Genomic DNA, 22,835 nt, shown 5'->3' with positions numbered 1-22,835 from the left:
AAACCCCCACCCCACCCCACGATTGTCTTGAGGAACAAATTAGAAGAATACGAGTTGTTGAATTAATCCAGATTTTCGTGGCAACCCCCCCACCCCTTTTTTTTTTTAGTGTGCTGACATCTGCAGCAGCAACATCAGCAGCGACACAATAGGCTGCAAGCCAAAAATGATCATAAATCATCTTTTAGCCATTTGCAGTGTTGTCGTGCATGTGCACGATGCTTTGTGTTAACACCTATAAAACAGCGCAGCTCCACACACGGTTCTTCACATAAGTTAAATCATTTTACTGCTTTGTGAAAATGTGCACAGTATGTACATAAAGAGCCAATAAATTAAAGAGATCAATACAAAACTATTTTTTTTTCCTGTGGACTAAAACACATGTGGACAAATTACAGCAAGCCTAAAAACCTTTCACAGCCAGTAGAGCACAAAACAATTTGGGTTTATCTATAAAACACAGTGAGAAATGAGCTGCTCGTCCTGTGGGTATTTCTTCTTCACCTCTTCACATAACTTGAAAAGCTTTTGCTCGCGTATAGTGCAGCATGAACAACAGAATGTTGTTTTCTCAATTTAAACACACAAATAGAACACAAGACTGGCCTCAATTGAAGAAGTAAAACAAATCCCAATAATTTAGCTTAAATAATAAACAAGTTCATACAATATGCTCTGAATGATAACAGGTATATTTATCGATATAATTTGGTTCAAGAAATACTCATGATTGGCCTTGTGATGAATGAAAAGGGATGTCATCATAAATAAACAATGACATTTCTCTCAAATGTGATTTTTAAAAATAAAGAGCAGCCCCAAAAAAAGCGCTTGTGAAAGATTTCATACGTGGAGGTCATCTCTTTCAAGTTTCTTAGCGTCATCTTCATCTGGTTCCGGAATGAGGCTCCCACCACTCGTGAGGGGGGAGCAAACGCCCACGCTCCGAGCTCAAGCTTTCCGGGTCCCCGCGCCGTGGCGTGGCGTGCATGGCCGACGTGAGTTCACATGAGCTGGGAGGATTGTTGCATAGACTCCTGGTGTGTACCGGCGTACCACGACGTGTAGGCTGGGATATAGGACCCTGTGGTGGCACCCACTGACGTCTTCCCACCGATCGGCGAGCTCCAGGCGGGCGCCAGCGTGGGAGACCCGCTAGAGAGTCCGCGGCCTGTGGCCAAGGCGTTAGTGTCAATAGTGCCACCGCCTTGCTTCATCAGTTTCTTGAACTTGGACCTTTTATTTTGGAACCAAATCTTCACCTGCGCGAGGGTTCCGAAAAGAGAGCAGCAGCGTGAGAAAATGGGCGTTGCTACTTAGACGCGCGGAGAACGTCACACATCCGCAAAAAATAAATAAACAAAGTGAGACGGGAAATTAAAACAACTGTCATCAGAAAACGGGAACTATACAAAGCTAAGTGAAAATACAATAAAATAAAACAATTTCTGGAAAAAAACGTGTCTGAATAGTGGAATAAAAAATATGCAATTAAACTTAATTGTGGTCATTAGAACAATAATAGTTTAATTGCATTGCGTGAATATTTGTAACATGCATCACAATTAAGAATCGGTCAAGAAATATGGAAGCAAAAGCACGCCGATAAATGCGAGGAGACTACAATATGGTGAAAATAAAATGCATAAAACAAATAAAAATAGAATAGAATACTTGCCTGTGTTTGAGTGAGGCCCAGAGACGCGGCGAGTTCGGCTCTCTCCGGTAAGGCCAAATATTGCGTTTGCTGGAATCTCCTGTTGAGAGCTTGAAGTTGTAAACTGGAGTAGATGGTCCTTGGTTTGCGGATCTTTTTCCCTTTGCCGTTGAATCGGACTTCTCCTCCCTCCACCACAGCGTTCTTGGCACTTTCTGGTGCTGAAATGAAAAATTAATGAATGCACGTGGGTGGGAAACCGGACTATAATTAGCATCGCAATTGCAAACATCGGTTACGCAATAGGATCCGTTTTTCGACGCGCTTACCTGACTCTTCTAAGCGGGTCTGAGGAAGGGCCGAGCTGTTCTGGTACGTTTGAACCGAGCTGAGGTACGGGCTGTTGGAATGGCTTCCCACAGAGTTGATATAAGGATAGGCTAATGTTCGGGGGAAGTTCGGGGCCGGGCTGTAGCTGTCGTGCTGTCCGTGGCCTGCAGAATGTAAACAGTGCACGGGGTAGTGTCCGTGGGACATGGAGGACGGAGACATTTGCTGACCGGCGGGCCCGAACTCCATGAAAACGCTTTTTCCTGAGGCGGGACTGTTAAGACTTTCTGGGATCGCTGTCATTGTCATCTCTTCCGGCGGCTCTCGTCCTCCTCCTGCTTTTGTTGTTTGAGTCCAAACCGGGAGGGCTCCCAATTTAAGTCGAACCGCTTTTTTCTCCTTCCATTCATAAGAAAATGCAGTTTGTTCCCGTGAAAAGTCCCAGGTATGATGCTGCGGATCGAGATAAACTCCCCCAAAGGTTTGAATCTGGTACTCATGAATATTCATCCAAGGCGGCCGCTGATTGGTTCATTGGCTCCGAGAGGCGAGCCCATTGGCCCGGCTGCCTTCGAGCGACCTGAGCGAGGAAGACGAGCACACAACCTCAGGGCTTCAAATCTCCGTCATCAGCAGCACAAATAACAATTATCACTTTCACATTAGAATTGGGATTAATGATATTTGTATACAAATTGGATTAAGATCAGCGGATGACGTAACGCTGTTATCGTAACCCGATTCATAACACGCACGTATTCTTATTGTGAGGAAAAATGTCAAACATAATTATTCTTAATTTTTTCAAACGACTTCACAATATTAATAATAGCAATAACTGATGTGAGCTCGTAATATACAGAAAAAAATGTGCTATACTACGAATCATAACAGTAAAGAGAAAAAAATAAAGTTCAAGCTTGTTAAAGCTGCTGACCGCTTTAATGAATGTCATTGTAATTAAAGCTCCCAATGTGCCGTATTAGCATAACGCAGAGTTCAATTTTCATAAGTAGGCAGGTAATTAGTCACTTGCAATGGCTCGGGGTCTGTTACACTCGCACAAGCAGAAAGGTGAAACAGTATTAATTTAATGTATTAATGCGTTTCTACAGCATTTATTATTATTTTTGTTATATTTTAACACAACATCCTGACATGAATTCGCGTGTTAATCCTGCTTCATATTTAAACGCTTCTTTCATTTTTTTTTTTTTTTTTTTGCGTGTGTGTGTGGGAGGGGTTGCGGCCAGCCTTCCACAACATGAGCAATTATCCCTGATAATCTGATTTAATCAAATTGACTATTGGCTAAAACACAAAATACAGGATTACACGTAAAAAAAAAAACGCACACAGGTTATTAATATTAAGAATTTACCGTGGAGCTCAGAAGAAGCTGCAGATGAAGCCACATGTGTAGTCTGCGTTTGTTTGCATGCGAAGGAGCAAAAAGTATCCGCCAGGAGTTCGGTTCTTCATTCCGGACTTGTCGTGCAGGCTGCACGGAGCTGATGCAGCGGCAGCCGACTGCCTCCATCTCCACCTGAACAACTCATCAAAGCCAGTTAAATTCTCTCGCTGTCATTAGCAGCCCAATTACATAATTGCATTGAAATAAAGCAGCGGCAAGTTGCAAATGCGAGTGGCGAGCCTGATGTGCCCAGATGCCAGTGTGCTGCCTGAACTTGAAGATTCTCTCAAATATAACCAAAACTGGTCCCCTTGCTGCCCACCCCCTCTCCCTAAAATAGGCCAATTTGAAGTGATTTCTCTGGGATTATTACTTTAGGGGGTGAAATGCTTCAAGACTTGCTCTATCAACAATGATAATGACAGTACAGCCGATAATTATCATCTTCCAGAACAGAGGACAGATTTTTATGGGCACTTGGTGGGTGCGACTGATAACTGTCATTATTTTTCCCACGATTATGGTATCCACGAACTGGAGCTGCTCGCACAACAGAGTGCAAGCAAATGTGAAATAATAAAGTAGTGACACTAATGATAAGAAGGGTAATGAAGACTTTTTTTCCCCCACGAGAAGAGGTTTTTTTTCACAAGAGAGGGAATTTAGTTGTCAGTGGACTTTCAATCCCTACAAACAACCCGTTTTATGAAAATATATTTTTTTATTACATTTAAAGACTGAAAATCTTGCAATATCGTACGCCAGGCCAATAGTGGGCGATGTCACAGAAATTATCATTAGAAGCGCCTTTATACAGACTTTCGATTTCAGATACATTTGACCAATTAGCCTAAAAAAATCAATCAACAATTTTATTAAAGCCTCTGAAACATTTTTTTTTACCTCTTCAGAAATGTAAATGATCAGATTTTACTACTGTGAAACCAATAAAGATAACATTATCATATAAAGTGGCATTTTAATAAAAAAACATTGTCGGGGTATTTTTTGTACAACAGCAGACGTTTAAATTCTGGATCTCAAAAGGATATTTTAGCTTAAAAATATAGAATTTACAGATGATTTAGGCAAATGTATCCTAAATCTTAAGTTCAAACGCTTTCTGTATTTTTATTTTAAAATATTTTAAGACATGAACTAACTGACCACCAGTGTGATTAACAAAAACAACAAAAAAAGTCCTCTACACGTGGCTAGGGGCAGGATTCATTAGAAATGAAGTAGCTCGGCGGCTGAAGGGGCTTTAACACCTGCCGCTCTTCACCTGAGGAGAGAGAGGCATGAGAGGTGGAGGTGCTGGAAGGAGAGAGAGAGAGAGAGAGGAGAGGCCAAGATGTCACAGACTTCATTTGAATGCAATGATGGAGCCCCCCCCACCCCAACCCCACCTACCCCGCCTCCCTTTTGCCCTTAACCACCTTCCCTCCAAAGCCACATTTGAACAGCCACTAAATAGTATTCTGACCAAAAGGCCACGCAGCTCTCTGCCAAGCGTGTGATTAATTACTGCAAGCTTTTCCTCCCCTCGTTCAAACAGGCTCGTTTATTCACTGCTTATTTTGTAATTGAATTGAACTGTATTATTTGGACTGAAGCACATTTTTTCCCATGATCATTCCACATGATGGCTTTTCTTTTTATTTCATTCTCCAAGTGGGTTAAACAAATGGAATAATAGCATTTTTATTTTTTGCTTTTTGTTATTCCAATCGTTTTGCTCCCATCCTGTAATTTCAGGCGCCAGTGAGCCAAAGTAGATGCGACACAATTAACTGGATTCAGTGTCTATTTTCATGTTCAATGTGGCGGCAAAATGTGAAATTGATTTGCTTTGTGCCTACATCAGCCAGAAAAAAAGAAGAGGAATTGGATTGCTGAATGATTGTTATGAGGACCAAATAAAATTCACGATAGATTTTTTTTTCTTATCAAAAAAACGAAACATTTTCTTGTGTACTTAATTGAATTTTTTTATTTTGACTCGAAGGTGTAAAAAATGATCAAGACTGATTAGGAGTTATACAGAAGTCCTACAAAACAGCATATAAAGTTGGACAGTATTTTGACTTGATGTCTTTTTTCTTTTCAACAAAGTGTAGTTGAGATTGCACAATTTTGGTATTTCACAACGTTTTGTATCTGGAACAGATAAAAAAAAATATGACTGTATATATAATATAATAATATAATTGAGATCACAGGAAACTCAAGTCCATTAGACTCAAATTACCTGATACCATTTTATTATCCATTACAATACGGCTTTGTATTATTCAGCACAGACAAAAAGCTGAATGGATGTTTTTAACCTGGAGTTTCTCATCTTAGTATTAAAATGCAACTAGATATAAAATCCATATTCCATTTATTTTTGTCGTATTCCAAGCAACTGTATTCACAGGTCAGAGTGTGCAAAGGCCTTCAGCGAACCGGGAGAAATGCCCCCCCTTCCCCCCCATTACAGCAGCAGCAGGGGTCAGGCCAGCATCCCAGCCGCTTGAAATGGGCTGCAAAATGACCAATTACCCCAGCCAAGTCCGGGCGAGGAAGGAATTTGAAAAATATAGCTTTTGACTTAATTCAACTTAACTGTAAAATGAAACAAGACATCGAGCCCACTTTGTCTTCAAGTTAACAGCTGGGGCATTTTTTGGGACGTTTTAGGTTAGGATGCAAACGAGAAGAAAAAAAAAGAGCTCTTATTGAATTAGATGCCCGCAAATGAACCGACATGCAAATTTGCCAATTAAGCCATTTGTCTGCGGAGGGCCGGCCTGCTTGACATTCAACTGCGGCTGCAGCGCCTTTAGTCCCCTAGTCCCTCATTTTACTTTTTGTTCCGAGTTAAGTCTGCAACAAAGACAGGAAGGAGGTCAGCACTCAGCCAACACCTGAATGCGCCTCTCCTATGGCTGCTCCCCTTGATCCCCACAGTCTGTGCCTGTCATTAGGCCTAATGACGGAAAATTGTCATGTTGATACAAGTCTTGCTCTCCCCCTCTCGTCTTTGTATAAGTAGAAGGTGGAAGCACCATTTGAAACAAAGTTCTTTGTGACTAAAAGGCATGGATGTTGCATTTGTACTCAGGCGGGGCAGGGAGGGGAGGAGAAAAAGAGGCCGTCCATGCTCTTTCCATAGCCGGGTATAATTATTCATACTGTGACCTTAATGATGCGCTCTGTTCATTCTGCATCTCATCCACGCGGCAGACCCTCAGCGGAGCCCTGTGTCAGAGAATATGAAAAACCCATATAATGAAACCATTTTGGCTGATGGAAAAAAAAAGGGAGGTCTGCCGAAGCTGCACTTGCTACAAAGGCGGCTCAATTATATGAGTAATTGTGATAATTTTCCCTCCATTCACTTCTTTATGTGCAAGGTAAAAAAAACCAGATGCTGAAAGGGAAATTACTCAGACAATGTATAATCGCTTGAAATGGTCACAACAGAAAAGAAGAGGGGGTGGAAGATGACTGCAAGAAAGTAGGGCCTATAAATAGGGATGGGGCAGTTAAATGCACCCTCAGAAGCTCACAGACACAAACAAATAGCTCGTGTGAATGGGTAAAAAAAAATGGTTCAATGGGAGAAAAAAACAAATGGGGTAAAAGCAGAAATGTACATATGCAGCTGCCTGAAAATTAAATTCCTTTTGAAAAATTTCAGCCTCTGAAAATGCACCCCCCCCATCTTCATCCTTGGCTATCATTTGTTGTTCTCTGACAGGAAAAGGATAATTACCCTCTCTCCCTGGCAAGAGGACTGACATGTCCTTTCCACGCCTGGCAGACAGCTTGAAGAATCATTTGAAACCTTTTTTTCTTTATGTCGAAACGTGTTTTTTTCCTTCTATATCGCAGAGTGCATTAAAACGGTGAGAGTCGGTATACGTTTAAATGCGACATTTTTGCAACTATGAGCCTTCTCAGTCCTTAAAAAAACTATGATATGAATTAAAATTCCAATTTGGCTGAAAACAAAAATTTCCATCAGACATGACAAGGGCAGCTTGACAGACCAAAGTTATCTGCTTGAAATAATGAATTAGAATAAGCAGGGAGGAGGGAAAATTAATCAGCGTTATTGCACAAACATTGGGCGTATAAAAAAATAATAAGAAAGAAACTCGAGCAATAGACAACAAAATGGTTGGGAAATTGTAAATACCCAAAGATAAGTCAGTGACATCACTGCCACCTATTGACCGTCTCTGCGGCGGCGATTCGGGAATTTACCCCAAATTCCCAATGGCCACCACACTCTTGTAAGACTTGCTTTCATGACAAACACGAAGATTCCCCAAGATTTGACCAATTGGTATGGTATAAACCAGTCAAACCAGCAAGACTTAGCTGATATTACCAGCCAGGGACACTGGTGGACGCCACTTTCAATTACATAGCAGCAGTAGCGGCGCTATAGAGAAAGCTAAACCCAGGCTGTCAGAGATTTTAATAAAAGTAGAGAACACTGCCGGGAAAAGTGTGGCTGTCTCAATAGAGTGATACAGACAGAGCAGGGCTGTCAATGGAGCCCCTAATGACAGAGTACGATAATGACAGGCCCCGGCTAAAATCAGCAGGAAGAGGAAGATCAATCTGCTGCCAGAGAGGGAGGGATGCAAGGAGGGGAACAAAAACGGCGAGCTCTTTCTTTTCTATTTTCTCCGTTTTATCTCATCTGATGCATACGTCTTCCTCTGCAGCTGCCTCGCGTCGTGGCGGGGCCAGCCCTGCGTTAAGCACACGGGCGGATCAATAGCAATTACAAGTCCCTCACAGCCTGACGCATCACAGCGACACAGTTGACATTTCACTCAGGACGCATTGATCCCCACCACGCACAATATTCCAGCCTCCCAGTCAGGAGTCGGGCCCGAGGTCCGGCTGGAATTGAAAAGCGACCGAGGGCTGGGGGGTGGCGTTTAAGCGGCGGCTAACCAGCTGCCGGGGTAAACAGCCCGTCATGCGTCCCTCCTTTTCAATCTTCTGCCTTTGCTGACACGGCTGGCGGTCTGAGAGGCAGAATAAGAGGATGAAAGTCTGACCTGGGTGAATTATTCATGTGTGCACTTGAACTGTCTCCCTTGTGTACGCACTTGTCCAATGGTCATGTTGGGGATGTCGTAGAATCCATTTATTGGATGGACTGCTATATTTTGTGCGGGGCCTAACTGCAAAACACTGTCCTAGAAATAATGCTCCATGTGTTTTAAGTAGCAGTTGTTTTAAGGTTTATAAAGATCACAACATTCCCATGATACCGTATGTTAGCATTAAGCTAGCTGATTTTTCTTCGATGAACTGATATGGTTTACTTTTGCTGTTTAAATTTGCGATTGGCTTTTCTTTTAAGCCAAATTGACAGTTAGCTTCAACTGGGAGCAACAAATAAATGATTTAAGTAAGGCCGCTTTAGTGAGTGTCTTCTTTTTTGCTTCCTCAGAGTGATGTTATACGCCATTTCTCTGTGACACCATTTCTACTGGTGCTGGAACACAATCAAAGATACTTTTCTGCATCTTCAAAATAACATCTTCAATAGCATTTAGCTGCTATACCAGATCAAAAAACTCAGATTCTTTAAGTTGTGTTCACACTAACATCAACAAACAAGTAATTATTCCTGACTGTGACTTCAAGACACAGCTACACAAGTAGCCATGTTTAAATCTCTGCTGATAGCATCTGAGCAACAGGAAGCCTGAGTCAAAAATAAACACGTGGCCTGATTGGGAATTTCAAACAAACCCTGCCTGAACAAAATCACGTTCAAATTCAAATGCAACACTCAAGAACTTGGGCCAAGAGAGAATTTAGAAGCTTGTCCAGGATCTGGAATACTTCAGTACTTGCATTGTTTGAGACACGCTGGCATCAATGCCACTTTCTGTCTCAATAAATCAACAAACTGTTGACTAACATACTAATATGGTGCGTCATAATTGCTTGTTGCGATTTTGTTAATTGGCCTTGGCAGAGGTCAGTGCTCTACTGAGTGACGATTGATTTACACATTGCTAAAAAAAACACACATTTGCACAGTAGTATTGTAATTTCGTTATAATAAACACTCCAAAAACAAAGAATGATTTTTCTCAAGACCTTCAGAAAATAGACGGCTAGAAATGTATCATTTTTCAAAGATCATATCAGATTATAAATACTAATCCCGTGAAATAAAGCCTATCTCGGCTAATCTCCAATAACAAAAGAATGAGTTTAACGCCGTTGGATTTAGGTCATAGGTATTCATAATAGCAATACACAACACCTGGCATGATGGAAGCTTCACATTCCACGACTGCTCCTAACGCCATAATTGAATTCTCTGCAGGAGGCCGAAATGTGATCAAATCAATTGTTACCATCTGACTCCGTGTGTGCCACCGGTAGGGATTAAAAATTGTTAACGGATGAACCCACACATGCATAACAGACACAATGCAAGTTTGTGCTCAATTTGAAACTTTAAACTCCACGGACACGGCCGCTGTCATCACAGTGTGAGCTCAGCAAGACTGCAGGGGGGGGAAAAAAAAGTCTACATGAAGATGTGCTCAACAATACGGCCTTTTAACACAGATGGGGGTGGTGGCCGCACTTCTTGTCTCACTTGTGTGACAGAGAGACACTAGACACCCCCCCCCCCCTCGCCTCCCCCCTTCCCCGGGCTGACACAGAATTCCTGCCCATCAACACTCACCTCGCACACCGACTGAAAAAACGTTCCACTCCAGAGCTTGCAGGCAAGTGGCCAAGCAGCATGTTTGATATCTGCAGGGAGACAAAAATGAGTCGGACAAAGTTTGACCGAATCGGAGAATCGTGTGATTAAAAGCAACTCACCAAGTGCAATCTCTCGGGACGCCAGTCAACCTCCAAATGGAAATTAGAATCAAGTTTTGTCGGAGTATCGCCATAAAACAATTAAAATGCCCTGTAAATAATTTTCTGAATTTGACTCAATAATTTTTTTACAGTTATAATGTCATATAACTTTGAGTATGATTCACTAAAAACTCAAGTGCACGCGGCACTTCTGACTCCATGTGCTCCATATCGCCGACGACAATCAATTATTATTTTTCTCTTCCAGCTTCACAAGGACAAATGAATGTTTCTGTAGCAATGGCGCGAATCATCCCTTCTTGCTTTTATCAGACAAAGACTTAAATTATACCCAATGGAATTTAATAGAAAATTATGCCCCAAGTTCAATCTTGAAGCTGAGACTGAAAGAACATCACGTATGCCAGCATCTTGATGAAACTTTGATAAGGGTACGCTCAGGCTAGAATGTCTTAATAATTATTATAATTTAAGATATTTTAAATACATTAGGGCCAGTGAAAGCTGCACCCCCGTCCTGTTCTTGCTCAGAGGAAACACCTGCGGAGAGCAACACATGTTGGTTCGCCCCACCGTCTTTGCAAGACTGCGACCTTGTTCTCGGTTTTTAACACTTGTAGCTCTGGTTATTGTTTACATGTGACACTAGGGAGCGTCTGACTTAAAGGCATGCGGTGAGTGTTGCTGGTGGGCAGGTTAAAAAAAAAAAAAAAAGAAACACCATGGTATTAGCACTGAATGTTCGTACAAATGGCCCCCTCTGAAAAACTTTGCTCACACCATGCAAGCATTGTCGAATTAGCCCCAGAGCCAAAGTGTGGACAGCAGCTGGAGTGCAAGAGTCAGCTCTGGTAGTGGTGATAATCAGCAGGGAGGATGTGGCGAAAGAAACCCTCGGGGAGGAGGGTTGGCAGAGAAAGAGAACGGATGAAGGGGGGGGGGGGGGAGGGCGGCTGTGATCTTACAGGCCCAATCAAGTGGAGACGAGGCCTCATGCAGTGTAACAACACACCAACGTGCCACGGCACACAACATCTTGGACACAGAGCAGGTCTCTCCCTAACCAACTGCTTAACCCCTTCAGTGTGTGTGTTTGTGTGCGTGTGTGTGTGCGTGTGTGTGTGTGTGTGTGTGCTGGGGGCTCCCCAGCCATCATGCTCTCATCACCACGCACTAATCAGCCTCGCAGACAGCAGCTGCAGGGAGCCTCGCCACCGACCCGAGCTGGAGAGGCCGTTATCCACGCCGACAACAGTAGAACGCCGCAGAGCGTCTGGACCTAAGCGACTTCCTCCCTTAAGTCCACTTATGGAAAGTACTGCAATGACTACTTGTTAAATTAAGTCAGCTAATGAGATTCTGCAGGTGTACCTGTTCCTAATTTTTAGATGGGATTACAATATGGGCGAAACTTTCCGGCAGAGGTGACAAACAAAAGCAATAGGTGCCTGGGCTCTCTCGTTGTCATCCACAAGATAATCAGTGAATGCTTCGCCTTGCCCAGGCTCGGAGGTGAACAAGCGAGTCTTTGAGAAGCCCCTCTGCCAGTTAGACAGAGAGCTCCAGGCCTCTAACCCTCAGGGGTTAACCTCTCAAGCTGCCAAGCAAAATACTGCAAGAGACTCGCAATTATAGAGACAGTCAAAGGCCACATGCAATTTTCAGCGCTATTTACACAGTTCGAAGCCACCCACTAACCCCTCCCCCACCCTCGCAGAAATGCCAAGGATAGGTAGACAAGATGGTAGAGACAGATGAAGACTTTTAACCTCCTAAAATACAATCATATCTGCAGAAAATGTAACAAGTAGCCATATATATATATTTTTTTAAATGACCCATGCCTCGGTCCAGGTGAGTGCGGTTTGTATGTAAAATCAAACAGAGGCACCTCCTGCCTGGCCAGTACAGAGGGGTTCTCGGGGGATCACTGAAAAGGGGGGTGGGGGGGCACAGGGTGCAAAGGGGCCCCCGCAGCCTCTAACCCACACAGCTGTTTTCCAGGTCCAGAGTCTCTCCAGAGTCTTCCCTGTTTAGGGGACCGGCTGCCCGGGGGCCAATGTGCTCTAATAATAACAACATCAAGCATGAAGGCCTCGGGGTCAGACACAAGCGTGACCCTCCCCATCACAGCACCAGACTCTGGACAGGAGCCAGGACTCCAAGACCTGCTGCAGCCTGGGAGAGCTGCAATTTCCTATTAAATCCTCAAGACCAATTTTTATCCCCCCCAAAAAACTTGACTTGATTCACCCACCAAGTCACACATTTTAACTTTTTATTGTCTTGGGAAGTTCTATTGCTCTAATTACAAATATTATTGCTGCATAATAATGTATGACTCCGCCCTTATCAGCCTCCGTAGCTTTGCCAGCAGTGCACTTAAGGTTTCTCAACGACCTGAACAACGGGGAATACTTGGCCTTAATTAGCAAAGAGCATCTGGCCAACGTCATGGCGTGTCTGTGTGCGTATTTATTTAGTAAACTGGAGCGTAGTAACTGCGGGAGAGCCTCACACACGTGTTGCTGTCGGATTGTGAGTGACACGTATTGGAACAGTGCGTACGTGTTTCCAATCTAGATTTTGGTGTGTGCTTAATTTTTACTGAGCAGTTCTTCTCTTCCAGCAAATGGGACATACAAACACACTGTAAGCATTCTGGTGCAGTTGAGAGAAAATAAATTACAAGCTATTTAGGGATGTTGGCAAGAAGAGTAAAATGAAATCACTCTTCCACTTCATTTACTTAAGGGCCTTGTATATTAAAAAAAAAAGTTTCCTGCTTGTTTGCCCTCGAGCCTCACATTTTTATCACTTCTTGTAATTCACGAGAAACTAAGATTATTACACAAGAGCGACAAGTCCACAGTTAAAGGAGAAACCTGTCGTCACAAGTTCCCATTTCTGCTGTAGGCCACCCCTCCCTCTCCCCGGGGTCTTGAGAGAAAGCCAGCCCAGAGTCGCTTTCGGATCAAAAGCACGGTGCCGAAAACGTCAGCAAGCCGAGTCGCGGCGCGCACGATCGCAGTCGCCATCTCCAACCTGACGAGATTACACAGCGGTTTCCTGTCTCCTCCGAGCTGATAGCATCGGACTGGCTTCTCGCTCCGCTCCAATTCGGCTCGCTCGCAGCCTCAGATAGCACCAATTACATCCTAATGGGGTGGGTTTAATTGGAAAGTACATCTAGTGACTCACATGGTCATCCACGGCTCATTTAAGAGATTAATACACAGGCGGGCCCAACAGTACACTGAAGGTCAGTAAGCAAAACATCACGACAAGGCGACTATGTGATGGACTGACTTGACTTTGTGGTTTCTTTATGTTCCATCCACAGCAGGCACTTCCGAAAGCAGCTCAATTTCGTCTCTCGACACATAATTCAAAGATGTCAAACTTGGTTTCCTTTACAGTGTTTTGGATTTGCTTGTCAGAGCTTCAAAGATTATCTTAAAAAGGGTCTGTTTAGCGGTGAAAGGGGACTGGGTCGGTGCCCCGCTAGCCACGGGGAATGCGGCTATCTAAGGAACACAAAAGAAGAGGGAACATGATAAGAGAAGCAGGCAAATTCTCTCCTGGGAATTTGCCAGCTAAGATGCCGCTGCTCCACACAGGTATCGTATTTAGCGGGTCCGTTGGTACGACTGGGCTCCGGTCCAAACTCCTGACTACTGTCTACAGAAATGCCGGAGGCGCCTAGAAGGCAAAATACCGCAGGTGAAACCAAATATTGTAGTCTAGCTCAATATTGTGGCTTCCATTCACACAATATTAAGTCTCGCCGGTAGAACCGTATTCATCGCTCGCATGATTAAACATGATTGGAGGAGGGGGGAGGCATGAAAGAAATATGAAAGCGTGAATCTGCCTGGGAACTTCACACACAAATCCACCTCCCGTATTTTCACACTGATGTGATATAATAGACAGTTTGTGATGATCAAAAAATATCTGCATTCTTAAAAGAAAATGGAAAAACTCAGTCAATAAAACATATAGGTGAGACAGTCATAGGTACAATTGGACTAAATTGGAAAAACTACCCGCAATGCTTAGTAAATGGGAACTCGTGAGATGAGGCCACTTGTGTTCAATCAAGCTGCGATACAGATGTGAAGAGTTCCAAGGTTTTGTCTTAGTACAAGTGGAAGGGGGGGGGGGGGGGGGTTAGGGTTATAAAATTGACCTAGCAGTCCTTATTTAGCGACAATGTGCTAATATAGTGTGACAGATATTTCCCGGTGATCTACACAAGCTGGATTGTTAAAGGGACGCAAAGGTTTTCAATTGAACACCATAATAATTATTAGCGCATGGAGGCACTCCACAATAGTGGCGATTAGAAGTTGCATTAGCCATAAGAGGGTGGCAAAGTGACATTTTTAGCAGCTACATTAGCAAGCTGGGAAATGCATAGTAAGAACATGGACAGTAGCAGAATATTTTGGAAACTGAAAATGATAAAGGTACGTTTGAAAAAATATTTTTGAACATTTGGTAGTTACAATAAGAAAACAGTCTCTAGCATTTAGCTGCGGAAATTGGTATTGAAAAATGTTTAAGCTAGCTCAGTCCTAAATGAAGGTAAACTAGCATCAGTGAAGAAATGCGCAATACAAAGCAACTACAAATCCCATTTTTATTGAAGTGCTGCAAAACAGCGGGACAATGGCAAGTGTTCAAGATCTACAAATATGACTGGTCTTGCAAATGTGGGACAAAGACGCCGCCACCGAGCCGCACGAATCCTCCAGTGTACCAACACAAGCTGGCAGACAAAATGGCTGCTCTCCACCGCGAGCCACAACTCGGCTACTGTAAAAACACTCCGCAATTAGAACGGTGATTGGATTGTACGTCTCGGCGAGCGTCTCCTCTTGCTTGCGGTGAGAGTTCATGAGGGGGTTTCTGTACACGCCGTCAAGCGGGTGGACTCCTGGTCTCTCCTAATCAGGCCTGTGACGCCAGCCTCTCGATGATTCTCCGGTAGTCTTCCAAAACCAGCTGGTAGCTCTTCTCCAGCTCCTTGTGTTGCATCTGAGTGTCCATCTGACCCAAATGAGAGACCACCTCCTCGAGCCGCAGGCACTTTGTCATCTTCGTTAGCTCCCTTTGATTCTTCTGCTCGACAGAAATAAACATAAGCGGCCGTGTCGGTGAAAGCGAAAATGGAGTTAGGGAATGATTTGTGACCTCTAGTGGCATTATTTTAAATTTGCAAGATAAAAAAAAAAGTTTACCGGGTTAGAGGGAATTATCTGCCATTCTCCTTCAAATTCTTCTTGTTAGCCATGTTGACACGTCATATATGCACTTTGTGTACTCGGACGAAAAGTAGTAAATTTCTCTTTTCTTTTTCCATTTTCAAGTTTACACGAGTTTCTACATGATGGACCTGGACCTTGATTTCTGGGTCGAATGGTAACAGTCAATTTAGACCCCAGTTTTCATTAAAAATATATATAGATAAATAAATAAAAACAAAATGCTGATTGTTTAACCCAGATAATGAAATGCACACTAACTTGGCAACACAAAATCCAAATTACCTTTTGATGAAACATTAAAAACAGTGACGTCAATGAAATTCCACTGGCACAAAGACAAAGCCGTGTTAAAACAAGCTCCCATAGAGCAGAGCTATAAATCTCTGACAAAGCGGTGGCATCTAACATTTGGCTAAATACATGCAAACTCTCTCCTCGAGAAAAAAAAAACCTGGCAGCATCTGGCCACCAGATCCCTACTTGCCAAATTACCCCGTGGGACCTTTTCCACGTTCTACTCGGGCTCTTTGGAGGCGGGGTTACTCCGCTGAACAAAATGTTTGATGGTTGTTATGCAAAGCAACCGCTACAAGGAAACGTCACACGAAAACAGGATGCCGGAGGTGATGTTAGGGCGCTTGTTGATGATTATTCAGTTGTGCTGACAGCTTGCCAAGTAAAACGTGACAAAAAAAAAAAAATTCTAATTGCAGTTGCCCTTCATGATGACTGGCAAGAAAGCTCACCCTGTAAGGTCCAAACAGCCTCTTCTTCACCGCCAGGCGGTACGCTCTGGATTTCTCTTCATCACTCATGTCCGTCACTCTCAGACGCAAGATCTCGTACACTCTTCTCGCGTGTTTCTGTGGAGGTAATGTTGATTTAAGAAGAACGCTTACTTATGGATTAAACGAGTTAGCCAAAGACTTATGTTTTGTTTTGTGTAACAGCAAACAACACACATTTTTAACTTCTTTGTTCATCCGTTCAATTCTCAAGAATATTGAACATTTACAATATAGGACATTAAAATATATTGAAAGAAAAATTACAAAGGCTGTTATAAAAAAACAGCGCTTCAAGAAATAATTGCGGCCCCCGTCTTGAGAAAATGACTGCACAAATGTGACAAAACGTCAGCAGCATCTGCTAATCGTTGGTTCGATATTTTGCTGTTGACATTTCCCGACATTCATCACGGTGAGGAAATGACCAAGAAATTATTGACGGGGCACCTTGTTGATTTTCAGCTTCATTCGTGCCTCTTCCACCATTTCGTCCGACAGGCCTTGGTGCAGTTTATCCTCGGCAAAAGACGGCAGACCCTGACAAAGCTTGACCAGCACGTAATCCCTCAGCTTCACGTAGCTCTCGGAAGGATCTTCAGCTGAAAACACAAAAAGGGAAAATCTCTTGAGTTGGTTTCTAAGATGGTGAACAGGAATGATCTGCCGCATTTGGTGGTGTCGGGCCGCATTCCAAAGTCCTCTTCCAACCTCTTTAGTATTCATCCCGTCGTCTGCCGCGCGGCCATGTCAACAACTTAGATCGAATAAATTTCAATAAAGCCTCAGCAGGCCGGTTTTCATGCCACCTCACCAAATTAACTTTCCCCACAGGATTCAGTCACAGCACTGACAAATCAATTCAAGCTTTTTGTGAGTGACGCACGACGTTTCATTCGCAATAAAATCAAATTTTCGATGTATGATGCAAAAGCACTTGCAGCAGGGTCGTTTATTTTAAATGACGTTGTCAGAAAAGTATTGCACCCACAATTTGTGTATCTTGCAATTCCTCACCTGTGATGTCGAGCACTTTTGGAATGTTGGAATAAAATCTGTGCACTGCCTCCAACAGTTGTGCTCCGTGGCCTTCTCCTTGGAACGGAGGCAGTATCAGCATTTGGCTGTTTTGTGGAAATGGAAAAACAAACATAATAATTATAAAATACTTTAATAAAACTTTTTTTTAAAAAAAATTGGTAGCCGGGCAGTTACAAAAACTGATTCTCTTTGATCCATCAGCACAATTAATTCAGTCACATCAAATGCTTATTTATAAAGTTGTTTTCAGACACAAATCACCCTGGTTTCATTACAAAACCAACGATTGGTGATCTAAGCCAGTAATTTGGCTCTTTCTTTGGGAAGGGGGAGGAGGGGGGGGGAATAAAGAAATGTGCAATTTTCCTCTTCCCTTTATCATACAAAAGAATGGGCCGGCTCATGCGGGCCCGGCAATTACCTTACACGTGGCCGGGTTTTGTCTGGATACGCGTAGTAATTATAAACTGTCATGTAGCCAATGCTTGCGTAGAGAGTCTCGCCATCTTTATTGTACTTTTCAAATCTGCAGATAACACACAAAGGCAAACAGGTCATTTACAAGCACACTTTCATGCAGTGTCCATTTTAGCTTCCATGTTCTGCACCCCCGACACACACACACACAGCGGCAAGTTAGAGCAGCCAGGCCGGATCGGTACACCTGCTGCAACCTGAATACATTATGCACTTAATTGGAGTACTGCAACTTAGGCGAAGAGAAAAGCCTGAAAGAGGGACTGAGCTCCTCAAAAATCACTTCAGTCCATTTTGCCCATTGTCGGCATTAATAGGTGCCAAGGTAAAGGAAACACTGGCAGAGGCTCTTTTTACTGTTAAGACACTGTTTCAAAAGACAACAGCATTCAATTCTGCCCGTGCCCCTAAAAAAAAAAAAAAATTCAAAAGAGCTTTTTGGCACAAAAGAAGCTCTTGCCTGATCACCAATTCTCCTACAGGGGGAATATAATCAAACCGGCCGGGTAATTGGCCCCAAGCGTCTCAAAAGGGGGCTTTGTTTTTCATTGACACAATAAAAGCTTTAGGATAGTTTAAGGGGGGGTGCACAAGTTGGGGGGGGGGGGGGGGGGGGGGGGGGGGGGGGGGGGGGTCAATTAAAGAGATCACGCACACAAGAAAGAAGTCCCAACGATCGTCATCTGGGTCAATGAAGCTGGCCGTCTCTATGAACCACATGAGGAAAGTCTGCAGGCGCTCGTGGTACTCTCGGAATCCTGAGCAGCTCAAGTCCGCCTTTAGTGGAGAAGATAGGAAAGGAAATATTACAAGATAAAATTTATTATTTTGACAATAATTGAAGATAGCAAAATAAGAGCTTGCATACCTTGTGAATCTGATACGTAAGCTCTCCGGCTTCATCGTTGTGGACTGTGTAGGTGTGCAGCAAAGTACCGAAGGGCCTGAAATTAGCTTCCTTCTCCAATAGCGTGATGAAGTCATCCGTGTTGCAGGTGAACCCAGCGGGAACAATTTCACGGATCTTGCTGTCAATATCATCGGGCTGTAACGTGAATTCAGATCATTGCAGTGAAGGACTATGAAAAGAATACATACACTTTCAATTCCATGACTGAAAATATCTTTGGAGCATTTCTCTTGGCAAGGCAGCAAGAAATGTATCAAATTGGTCTAACAACGAAAAAACAAATCCTACGTGTGCGTGCCAATGAAAAGAAAACCATTAGGCGATTAAAACTGTCAGCTGAGCAGAGGGCCCGGTGAAAAGACCACTTAAATCTGTACATTTACTCTTCAAGTTAAACCATGAATATGTGATGAAGTTGCCACAATAAGCCATTTCTGCCACTCACTGGGAAATTCAACCTGATGATTTGATCTCAACTTAATAAACCTTTGCCATACATAATAGAGGCCTCTCCTCTAATCCTGCCAAGTGAACCCAATCAAATGAATTGGGCCTCGCGTTTTCAAAGGAGACAAAGGAGGGCGCTAGCCTCGGACATTTGGCTCAGCGCAACGCACGGTTAGTTCAGCTGTGATGTTTGCATTGTATCCATTTCCACAAGGATTGACATGAGAACACTTTGCTAAGCAGCCCTTTCACACCATTTACATGTGTGATGGGCATTATGTCGCTGCGGAGACCCTCGCTGCTCAGCATTGAAAACAGGGAAATGAAGAAGGTCGCAGCAAAATGCACTACAAAAGGCTAATAGAAAATACTGATGACCCCCCCCCCCCCCCTTTCAGACATCAGCTAATATCAAACTGGAGGTAATGCACCTGTGGCTGAATGCCTCTCCAGCGTTGCAATTGTTCGGCGGCGTTTCGAAGAAACAAGGAGCGTGCTTGGAAGGCATTGGACAAACAAGGTTTTTTGTTCTAGCCACTCTTCCACATACTAGACACCAAATTGCGCAGCCTTTCAGAATAGGTGCCTTTGTTTTTGTTTTTTTGTGTGGATAGAACTTAATGTACCTTCAGAACATTGTTCATGTATTTGATTGCAAAACAATAAGCACAAAGGGGATATGTATAATCTCATTTGTGGTGTGGAGGGTTTGCTATATCGAAAAGCTGAAGCTTACTTTTTTTTGTAGCAAAACTTTCATTTATAGAGTCAAAACAAACACACCCCCATGGAGATAAGACAAGAGAAATTCTGAAAAAAAATAGTTATAGGTATTTGATAAGGGACTATGTTGCAGCTGCTTGGAAGTCCTTTTTCTCACCAGCTGCAGGGCGGCCTGGCCCGACTGTCCACATGCACTCGGATTTGGGAGACAAACACTCTTCAGACACAGCCTGAACTACTCCCCTCGCTCTCCACCCTGACACCAGCTGCACTCAAACCCTTAACGCTTAAAGTGACATCGGGGTCAACGCTGAGCGCACATCGGCAGGCGGCCATCTTGAACATCATCTGTGGCTTCAACGTTGGCTCAATAAAAAATGAAAATCCCAATAAAAATCTTGATAGTTACAGTCATTATCAAATGAAAATATTACCACTTGATTTGAAACTGATCCCCCCCCCCTCTTTTTTTTACGAGTCCATCACAAACTCTCAATCATAAACGATTAAATACCATTCACAGCAAGAAATGGCAGTCACTCAAATTTTGTGGAAGACTAGACCATTTTATTACACTAAATTTTATACACCCCCACTTGTCTAAACACAGCATTGCGATCAATATTTCATTTGTGGACTAAGAATTAATCAGCAAAGTCTAGCTTTTTTTTTATAAATCCATCTCAGGGTCACCATTTTGCTACTTGCTGTCAACTAAAAATGACAACAGGGTTGCTTGTTGCTCAAGTAACAACCAATGATAGCTCATCTTGCAAACACCACATGACAAAACTCAGAAAACAATTTAAAAATCCCTGATCCCCTATTAAAAGTTTAAAAAAAAAAAGAAAAAAGAAAGGCGACTCTTACCTCCACACAGTCAAACGTTTCCGTGACTTTGGAGGAATATTTGACATTATAAAGAGTGGTCAGACTTCCGGCTGTGTAAAAGAGCTGTATCCGAAGTCCTTTGTATCCAAATGCCACCTCACTGAAAAGAATGGAATAAAATTAAAATTTACAAAAATTGCTTTTATATGGAGGTGGAGAATCTTCATCAGCAGGTGTGGTGCTCTACATATGACTAAAAAGTACTTACTCATCTCCAAAAATCTGGTGACTGTATTCTGGGTGGAACGTAGTGCCATCATCATCAACATCCTCTGGAAAGCGAACTGAGTGAAGTAGAATGTGTTTATAATTTTGATGAATTCATTTTGAATATAATACAGCAATAAAAAGGACATACTTAGCTTTAAGCAGACAGCTTCATTGGTGTCACACTTAAATTCAGCCAGTTTCTTTTCCATGTTGTTTGCTCCTGAGGGTACACATGTTATTACTGTTTTTCACAATATGACAATAGCATCAAATGAATAGCAGGCACGGAAATCAAAATCTAAGGCAACAAGGCAGAGCTGAGGTTTCGATTGTGGAACTAAGTATTGATGGAGCCTGATAAGTATTCGACCTGTAAGTTACCCGGGCAACAACCTCCCTAATGACATTAGTTGAACAACATCACAAGATTCGGTTAGCTATAAGAGGCTCATTGACATCTTGTATTATAGTTATGCAAAACAACGACAACAACAGCTGCAGGTAAAGAACTCTGTTGCATTCCGCAACGCGGTTAAAAGCTTCACCGTGCAGCGCTGCTAAACATACATCAGATCCGATGACAGCCCGATAGCACGTTGCTAACATAGCAGGCAGGCCCCCGAAGCAAATTGTGCACATCAAAAATGTCGTCCCGCTCAAGCGTTACGGAGAACACACGTCTATCTACGTCCGGGTGGTTATAAAGGCAAGCTGATTAGAACCGGAGGCAATACAACGAAGCTGTCAGATACATACCCGCCATTTCTGCTCAATGTTTTGGGAAGTGTGTTGTCCTAAAAGACCGCGCAATCATAAGGACTTCCGTCGTTACGTATTTCCGGGGAAAGCGGATGTCATTTCGTTGCTTTATTTTCCCCCAGCGTATTTTGTGTTGGCATTTTTAGATAATACATCCTTCTACATATTCGTCAATATTTTCCCGGTTTGAAAAAAAATAACCTTGTCAATTCATTAGAATTAAAACGTAATTTGTATAATTATTGTATGTGTACCCACTAATATTCATACATGATTAAAACGTGGTAAATTGACCGAATTCTTACTTTCTTTCTTCAAAAATTTTCAGGTTATAAATGTGAGATCTGGACGTGTGAGTGTATGTTCAAATCAAGCAAATTCAACAAAATATCTGAAAGATTTGCGGGTAAACCCAGATTTACAAATTTGGGCAAATCAGTGCAGCCCAAAGTTCAATGCGATGATGGGCAACTTGTATTTCGCTGTTTTGTTGCATGTAAATGGAATAAACTGCAAGTAGAAGTGAAGTCAGTCAGAGTGTAAATGTTTTTAAATCTAGATGTAAAAAAACATGCTCCCACCCCACAACTTTGATTAAGCAGTAATTCTATAACTCTACATGTTTCTTTGATTTTGATTGGTCAGCTGTTTTGTTTGCAATGCTTGCAGGTGTGCCTTTGATTATGTGAAGCACACATTGAGTTGCCTCGTGTATAAAATGTTTATTCAAATAGGTACAACTTGCCTTAAAATCACAAGTATTGTATGCAACACAATGTTGCATGCGTAGCCCCACTCGAGTAGCATCATCCCTGCTGTCGAACCAAAACCTACTGGGAAGAGTAATCAAAACAACGGTGACGTCACCTGTACATTTGCTTCAAAATTGTAGCTCTGACTTGGGACTTCTCAAGTGCTGTACGTTCGATTTGCGACGACTTGTGTTTTCCGAGCTTCTTGCGTTTTGTAAGCATTCGTTCAGGCACACCCCTGTCCTCGTTTGAACCCAACAAACAGGAAATGTGAGAACATCACGCCAATA

At 42.8% G+C, this 22,835-nt stretch overlaps 2 protein-coding genes across 4 annotated transcripts; both read right to left on the bottom strand.

The window, feature by feature from the left end:
• Nucleotides 1–263: 263 nt before the first annotated feature.
• On the bottom strand, nucleotides 264–3,745 carry dlx1a (distal-less homeobox 1a). Its single transcript, XM_049727561.2, has 4 exons — nucleotides 3,372–3,745; nucleotides 1,990–2,570; nucleotides 1,682–1,881; nucleotides 264–1,265 (listed from the first exon to the last, which is right to left on the bottom strand). Exons 2-4 carry the CDS (start codon nucleotides 2,498–2,500, stop codon nucleotides 1,008–1,010), a joined length of 969 nt encoding a protein of 322 aa, XP_049583518.1. The 5' UTR covers nucleotides 2,501–2,570; nucleotides 3,372–3,745; the 3' UTR covers nucleotides 264–1,007.
• An 11,163-nt stretch (nucleotides 3,746–14,908) lies between these two features.
• Nucleotides 14,909–22,799, bottom strand: hat1 (histone acetyltransferase 1). 3 transcript variants are annotated; one of them, XM_049727531.1, is made up of 11 exons: nucleotides 22,661–22,799; nucleotides 21,183–21,254; nucleotides 21,033–21,108; nucleotides 20,804–20,924; nucleotides 18,722–18,898; nucleotides 18,509–18,630; nucleotides 17,798–17,902; nucleotides 17,353–17,459; nucleotides 16,786–16,937; nucleotides 16,297–16,413; nucleotides 14,909–15,404 (listed from the first exon to the last, which is right to left on the bottom strand). In XM_049727531.1, the coding sequence occupies exons 2-11, from the start codon at nucleotides 21,241–21,243 to the stop codon at nucleotides 15,234–15,236; spliced, it is 1,209 nt and encodes a 402-aa protein (XP_049583488.1). In that variant the 5' UTR covers nucleotides 21,244–21,254; nucleotides 22,661–22,799; the 3' UTR covers nucleotides 14,909–15,233. The 3 variants fall into 3 exon arrangements, with proteins under 3 accessions (XP_049583488.1, XP_049583487.1, XP_049583486.1); XM_049727530.1 differs by having other exon boundaries at nucleotides 22,539–22,687; XM_049727529.2 differs by lacking the exon at nucleotides 22,661–22,799 and adding an exon at nucleotides 21,791–22,478.
• Between the last annotated feature and the right edge of the window lie 36 nt (nucleotides 22,800–22,835).

The sequence above is a fragment of the Syngnathus scovelli genome, chromosome 8 (genome assembly GCF_024217435.2).
Source record: "Syngnathus scovelli strain Florida chromosome 8, RoL_Ssco_1.2, whole genome shotgun sequence".
Lineage (NCBI taxonomy): Eukaryota > Metazoa > Chordata > Actinopteri > Syngnathiformes > Syngnathidae > Syngnathus > Syngnathus scovelli.
Note: the sequence above shows the minus strand (reverse complement) of the source record. Positions and strands in the feature narration are given on the sequence as shown.

Bases quoted from the DNA above. Each gene is read 5' to 3' on its own strand.
- dlx1a (XM_049727561.2), bottom strand. From the start codon at position 2,500: ATGAATATTCATGAGTACCAGATTCAAACCTTTGGGGGAGTTTATCTC. The intron at 1,882-1,989 runs GTAAGCGCGTCG...TTTTCATTTCAG, and splicing joins GACCCGCTTAGAAGAGTCAG to CACCAGAAAGTGCCAAGAAC. The intron at 1,266-1,681 runs GCAAGTATTCTA...ACCCTCGCGCAG, and splicing joins TGGGCCTCACTCAAACACAG to GTGAAGATTTGGTTCCAAAA.
- hat1 (XM_049727529.2), bottom strand. The intron at 17,903-18,508 runs GTGCGTGATCTC...TGTTATCTGCAG, and splicing joins CGTTGGGACTTCTTTCTTGT to ATTTGAAAAGTACAATAAAG. The intron at 16,414-16,785 runs GTGCCCCGTCAA...TTACCTCCACAG, and splicing joins TGAAGCTGAAAATCAACAAG to AAACACGCGAGAAGAGTGTA.